The sequence below is a fragment of the Drosophila ananassae genome, chromosome 2R, assembly GCF_017639315.1.
Source record: "Drosophila ananassae strain 14024-0371.13 chromosome 2R, ASM1763931v2, whole genome shotgun sequence".
Lineage (NCBI taxonomy): Eukaryota > Metazoa > Arthropoda > Insecta > Diptera > Drosophilidae > Drosophila > Drosophila ananassae.
In genome coordinates, this window is record NC_057928.1 from 6,310,727 (window position 1) to 6,317,696 (window position 6,970).

At 44.4% G+C, this 6,970-nt stretch overlaps 1 protein-coding gene across 1 annotated transcript; it reads left to right on the forward strand.

Annotated features, from left to right (window-relative positions):
* Positions 1 to 76: 76 nt before the first annotated feature.
* Positions 77 to 6,939, forward strand: LOC6506174 (transportin-2). Its single transcript, XM_001958377.4, has 10 exons — positions 77 to 225; positions 640 to 748; positions 819 to 1,490; positions 1,551 to 2,672; positions 2,728 to 2,898; positions 2,952 to 3,123; positions 3,186 to 3,281; positions 3,560 to 3,635; positions 3,866 to 4,040; positions 4,100 to 6,939. The coding sequence occupies exons 2-10, from the start codon at positions 650 to 652 to the stop codon at positions 4,205 to 4,207; spliced, it is 2,691 nt and encodes an 896-aa protein (XP_001958413.1). The 5' UTR covers positions 77 to 225; positions 640 to 649; the 3' UTR covers positions 4,208 to 6,939.
* The last annotated feature ends 31 nt before the right edge of the window (positions 6,940 to 6,970 follow it).

Consider the following 6,970-nt stretch of genomic DNA (forward strand, 5'->3'; position numbering starts at 1 on the left):
ATGTTACGAAAACAAAATATAAACGATAGGCAAAATTCAACTGACATGGCAGCGAAAAAGTAATCATCGGTCCATCTCTAAAAACGAAACGACATTTTTCCTGGCCCACGTACGGTCACACTACTCTGTTAATTGTGCAAAGAAAAGGTGAAAAAAGAGAAAATTGTTGAAAAAGTCGAAGTAATTCCAACCAAAATAGTTTCATCGCACAGGCAACACCCAAAGGTAAGCAGGGGCTGGTGGTTTCGGGGATTCTCAAGCGGGGATGTGCCGTTGCACGGGCGAGTCGGGTGCCGCGGAACATGGCGGTGGAAGGCGGGTTTGTCTCGCGATTTTTTCGGGGCAGGAAATTGCACGCCCCTTGCGGGGAAGAGCTTTTCGTCGTGCGGTGTGAAAGGAAAATCGGACACAGCACTGAAAATAAACGGGATTGGTGCGGTTTTACACGGCAGATGATGTAAATATCATATCAGCAGACTTTTGGTGCACTGGTATGTGTAGGTGGCCTCGAAAAATGTGTCGCTGTCTCGCTCTGAGCGGACAGCCCCATTCCGGTCGCTCCATTTGCTACCCCTTTCGAGGTTATTAACCCCCCCAGATTTTAATCCAAACTCTTTCATCCCATTCGATCTCCTGCAGCAGCAGCAAAATGACGTGGGAACCGCAGGGCGAAGGTCTGCAACAGATCATAGCGATCCTCAAGGAGTCGCAGTCACCCGACACAGCCACCCAAATGGCCGTACAAATGGTGAGTAAGCCGCAATCGCCCGGAATCGTATCAGCGCACAGCTGTATTAACATTTTTTTTGCGTCCACAGAAACTGGAGGAATTCAATCGCTATCCTGACTTCAACAACTATCTCATCTACGTACTCACCAAGCTAAAGACAGAGGACGAGCCGACGCGATCGCTCAGCGGCCTGATCCTGAAGAACAACATCCGTATGCACGGCAGCACTCTGCAGCCGGAGATAGTCGAGTATATTAAGCACGAATGCCTGCAGGCGGTGGGCGATGCCTCGCCCTTAATCCGGGCTACAGTTGGCATCCTGATCACGACAATTGCCAGCAATGGCGGGCTGCACAACTGGCCCCAGCTGCTGCCCTCGCTCTGCGAAATGCTCGATGCCCAGGACTACAATGTTTGCGAGGGTGCGTTCAGCGCTTTGCAAAAAATCTGCGAGGATTCGGCCGAGATCCTCGACTCGGCGGCACTCAACAGACCTCTGAACGTCATGATTCCGAAGTTTCTTCAGTACTTTAAGCACAACAGCCCCAAGATCCGTTCCCATGCCATCGCTTGCATAAATCAGTTCATCATAAACAGATCCCAGGCGCTGATGCTCAACATTGATACTTTCATCGAGAACCTGTTCCACCTGTCCTCGGATGAGGACCATGAGGTGCGCAAGAACGTGTGCCATGGACTGGTTATGCTGCTGGAGGTGCGCATGGACCGACTCATGCCGCACATGTCCCAAATCATTGAGGTATTTTGCAATTATTTCCATCTAGTTGAACGCCTTTCTGTAATCTACTCTTTTTTCCAGTACATGTTGTTGCGCACCCAGGATTCCGACGAGGGTGTGGCCCTGGAGGCTTCTGAGTTTTGGTTGTCGCTGGCTGAGCAAAGCATCTGCAAGGACGTCCTCGCTCCCTACTTGGCCCAGCTGGCCCCAGTGCTGGTGCGTGGTATGCGCTACTCGGAGATCGACATCATCCTGTTGAAGGGCAATGTGGAGGAGGACGACATGGTGCCGGATCGCGAGGAGGACATACGTCCGCGGTTCCACAAGTCTCGCACACACACGATTAAGAGCGGCCAGGAGTCCGGTAGCCAGGGTGCAGGAGCTGCCGGCGAAGACGACGACGACGACTTCGATGATGGACTCGATGACGACAGCTCCCTGTCCGAGTGGAACCTGCGCAAGTGCAGCGCTGCCGCACTCGATGTTTTGGCGAACGTGTTCCGCGAGGACTGTCTACCCATCGTACTGCCTATTCTGAAGGACACCCTGTTCCATCAGGAGTGGGTGATCAAGGAGAGTGGCGTGCTGGCACTGGGAGCCATCGCCGAGGGCTGCATGCAGGGCATGATCCAGCACCTGCCTGAGTTGATCCCATACCTGATCAGCTGCTTGTCCGATAAGAAGGCTCTGGTGCGCTCCATCACCTGCTGGACTCTTTCCCGGTACGCCAATTGGGTGGTGAACCAGCCGCACGATCAGTACTTGAAGCCGCTGATGGAAGAGCTGCTGAAGCGCATTTTAGACTCGAACAAGAGGGTTCAGGAGGCGGCTTGCTCCGCATTTGCCACCCTCGAAGAGGAGGCCTGCACCGAGTTGGTCCCGTATCTGGAGTACATTCTGAAGACTCTTGTCTTTGCATTCTCAAAGTATCAGCACAAGAACTTGCTGATCCTGTATGACGCAGTTGGCACCCTGGCCGATTCCGTGGGCCACCACTTGAACAAGCCTCAGTACATTGACATCCTGATGCCGCCGCTCATCGACAAGTGGAATCTGCTGAAGGACGACGACAAGGATCTATTCCCCTTGTTGGAGTGTCTGTCGAGCATTGCAACAGCCCTGCAGTCGGGCTTCCTGCCCTACTGCGACCCGGTGTACCGGCGCTGCATATCTCTGATCGAACAGACCATCAATCAGGAGATGGTAGGACAAATTGCTATTTAAACACTGCTATTATTTCATTTCCGTGCCATTCAAGCTCTGCAAACAGAACCACACCTTCGAGCATCCCGATAAGGAGCGCATGATTGTGGCGCTGGATCTGCTGTCCGGCCTGGCCGAAGGCTTGGACCGCCACATCGAAACTTTGGTGGCCAACAGCAACATAATGCGGCTGCTGTTCCAGTGCATGCAGGACATTTTGCCAGAGGTGGGATTGGTCAAGGAACGTGTGGACCTTTTATAATAATTTTCATTTTCCAGGTGCGCCAGTCTTCGTTTGCTCTGCTGGGCGATCTGACCAAGGCTTGCTTCCCACATGTACATCCCTTCATGGCCGATTTCTTCCCTATCCTGGGTCAGAACCTGAACCCCGATTTCATTTCGGTGTGCAACAATGCCACATGGGCCATTGGAGAGATTTGTATGAAACTGGGTGTGTAGTCTCTTCGTAGTAGTTTTTGAATCTGAACTTAACTTTACGTTCTTTTTTGGAAGGTGAGGAGACCAAGCAGTACATACACCTTGTACTCAGCGACCTGTTCATCATTATCAACCGCCCCAACACGCCCAAGACTCTGCTGGAGAACACAGGTGAGTTGGTCGAGCTTATCGAACTATATATAAGTTATATGTCTATATATATTACGTACCTATATGATTCTGTATGTATGCGTGTATGTGGAGCTCTGAACATTTGTTTCCGTTTTAGTTTATGTTACTTGTTGCATGGAAGGCAGCAACGAAACAAAATCGAACTTCATTCCCATACAACATGCATAGCATAGAATTTAGATTACTGAGAATCGAAATAAATGTGCTATTGATTTATTCAGTTGATTTATTTCTACTTATTTTTTCTGTTCTTTTAGCAATAACAATCGGTCGTCTAGGTTATGTGTGCCCAGTTGAAGTGGCTCCTTATTTGCCCGAATTTGTACGACAGTGGTGTGTAACACGTTTCATATTAAACTAGTTTATTCTTTCTTTCCATTTCCTTGCTCTTACTGGCTCTCCTCGCCCTACTTCTGGTTCCATACAAATTATGCTTAAACCTCATGATCCAATCTTTACATATCTGTAGTTCATTTAGAGAACACTACACCACCTTTTCTTCTAACTTTAGTGTTTCTCCAAAGTTTATAATTTTTAATGACGGCCTTGTGTCTGAAATGCAGGTGCACATCGCTGCGTCACATTCGGGACAACGATGAGAAGGACTCGGCCTTCCGTGGCATGTGCCACATGATCACCGTGAATCCGGCTGGCGTAGTGCCCGACTTTATATTCTTCTGCGATGCCATTGCCTCGTGGGTGAATCCCCCACAGGATCTGCATCAGATGATACAAAAGGTGATCTATATAGGATTGTAAATCTGTCCATTAATTTATTAACAAAACTTTCCTCGCAGATTCTACACGGCTTCAAGACCCAGGTGGGTGAAGAGAATTGGCGTCGATTTGTGGAACAATTCCCGCCAACTCTGGCCGAGCGGCTGGTCACCATGTACAACATCTAAGGCCGGCTGACCGAACAAACAGCTCCACCCACCTGCACTGTGCACCCACTAGCGAGCCAAGCAGCCACTTCTTAACTAGACAATTATGTACAAGTATGCGTAGTAAGCGTGTCGTCGTCTTAACCTTTAGAGCTTTAAGTTATCCGATTCGATGCTGTTCGAACGTTGCGTTAAAACTGAAATCTAAGCTTATAGAAAGAAAAAAAGAAAACAAAACAGCAATTCACATAAAAGCAAATTGCATAACCATACATTTAACCACAGACATATATCAATATATCCAATAGAGAGAATCTAGCCCAGCCAGTAGGCAGTCGTCTGTCCGTGCACCAAGTCCAACTCAATGGGCTAGCCAGAGAATTATGTGTTCCGGCCGTACTTAACCGGAGGAGTCAGTGCTATAGATATACCCCATCCAAGAATACACTCAGACCTAAAGCCCCCTTAAAGCCCCCATCCTGTGGTCAGCACACGGGTGCTGATCACACCCGAAAGGAATCTGTAAATCTCTTCGTAACTAAATGATATTGCGGGTCGTGTCGCGGTAATTAAACATAAAACTAATAGTAAACAGTCGTCTGGTGAAGGGGTTGCGTTCGCTGTGAAGAAATAGCTGGCCTAGGGAGAGAAAATTACAAATTACAAATCAAAAAGACTGATGTTTAACCAAAACTCCGTTCAACACCACAGACAGACAGCGTTCATCAAAAGCCAATGAATGAATTACTCAAGGGAGCGCAACCCTTTCACCAAATAAAAATCGAAAAAAATCGAAAAATAAATCGAAAAAATCGAAGTAATCGAAATGAAAAAAAAAATTTCGGAAAAATCGTCGCGTTTCGGGTTCTAACGGTTTCGCGTTCGCGTATTATCGTCGCTCGTTCGTTCGTTCGTAAATCTCGTAATCGTCGTGTCGTGTCGTGGAATCTATCTCGTCGGGTAAACTGAAACTGAAAATGAAAATGAAAGCAAATAATACAAGGATAATAAAGAAATGCAACTGTTACTGATACAAATTTACTTATACACTACATGATATTCATATGCTATACAAAATTAGGTGTTTTTTTTTAAGAATTGTGAGGGGAAAAATTTAAATTGAGATTAGGATTTCGTTTCGGTAACTTATTTAATTTTTCGTGCGATTCTTCAAGTGAATGCAATAGGCACCATTGACTGATCACATTTTAAAGTATTATTATATAATTTGTTTGTGAATAGGGACAAGTGTAATTAATTAATAATTATTATTTCGCTAATTTTTTTTCTCCCTTAACCCTTCAATTTCAATTATTTTGGTAGGGTTGTCTCTCGGGTGATCTTTATGATTTACAATTTTTGTACAGAGGAATTTTTTTAAGATTGTACGATTAGGTGTAAAGTTTACTAATAAATGGAAACAAAAGTCTTTGAAATTGTCGCGGAACAACTAAAAAATAAAGCTAGGGAAAACCAAACTCAGTCAAACTAAAATATGAACAAATGTGTAAAAGATGCAAAAGGAAAACCAAGAGTAAATCTAAGTAATAGTATTATGTAATTATGCAAACCGTGTCAACGTTTGTGTTTTTATTTCGTAAAAAAGCAAACAACAAATGGGGGAACGTGTGATAATAAAGTAACTTCGGGTCGTTCGTTCGCGTCGCGTTAATCTCAAGACAACTAAACTCTAACAACAAGGGACTTTCGCCCCCGAGTCCCAAATAATAATCGCAGCAATTGATAACTATAATACTGTCTAACTAAAAGGAAGAGGTGATGCCTGACATCCCATGCCAGGCCATCACCAAAACTGAAACTAAAACTAAATGAAAAAATCGTGATTTCGTTGTACCTTAATCCGGATTCATCGCGGAATCCGGTCGCGTTCGCGTGCGTTTGTATCTCTCTCGGGTGATCTTAGTGATTAGCGTTTAAGCAGTAAACTGAAAACTAAAACAAACAAAAAAAAAATACAGTAAACATAAAACATGAAACAGATGTAACACAACACTCACACCATTGAACATATACACCACTGATACATATATACAACTATAAAGAATATATTTATAGATTTTATGCGAATTAGGTTCTGTTCTATGCATATTATTTTGAATACTATAGGGAAAGTTAGGTCGTATTAGGACGGAAGGAAGGAAGGAAAATTATAGAAAGCAAAACGTAACAAAGAGCAGGAGGATTCGATCGATGTGCAGCAATAGGCTAGGCCCTCATTGTTTCATAATCCCTACCAATAATCAAGAGAATGTAATTAAACTTAAGCTATGAGAACCAACCAACTGTTTTAGACACCTTGGCTTCTGTTGTTTGTTTCAACTTTAAACGAATCAAGACCAATACTAGTTAATGTTGTTTTAATGATATTCAGCAAACACCCACTCACGTATCTCGTAACACAGCCCACAACAGGTCTCTGATAGGCTTATGACCTTTAACCAACCCTCTTTATCTGCCAACTTATGATCCAATCCAATCCAATCCAATAGGTGTGAAAATGTCTAAGTACACTCTCATACACATTAAACATACATACGCATATATATATATCAAGAAAGGTACATGCTACTATGTATAATCCCCACATCTAGATATACGGATTCGAAATATTGGCAACCGAAAACCATCTGTTGGAGTTTAAATATTGTTTAACTGTTGCTCCATTTCAAATTCGACTAGACTATGTGTACATTGAAAAGTATATATCTGAATAAATCTGTATGTATAATATATATAATCTTGATTAATTTTCTGGGATAAATC

Excerpts from the sequence above, each read along its gene's own strand:
- LOC6506174 (XM_001958377.4), top strand. The coding sequence starts at position 650 with ATGACGTGGGAACCGCAGGGCGAAGGTCTGCAACAGATCATAGCGATC. Across the intron at positions 749-818 it reads CCCAAATGGCCGTACAAATG|AAACTGGAGGAATTCAATCG; the intron begins GTGAGTAAGCCG and ends TTGCGTCCACAG. Across the intron at positions 1,491-1,550 it reads ACATGTCCCAAATCATTGAG|TACATGTTGTTGCGCACCCA; the intron begins GTATTTTGCAAT and ends TCTTTTTTCCAG.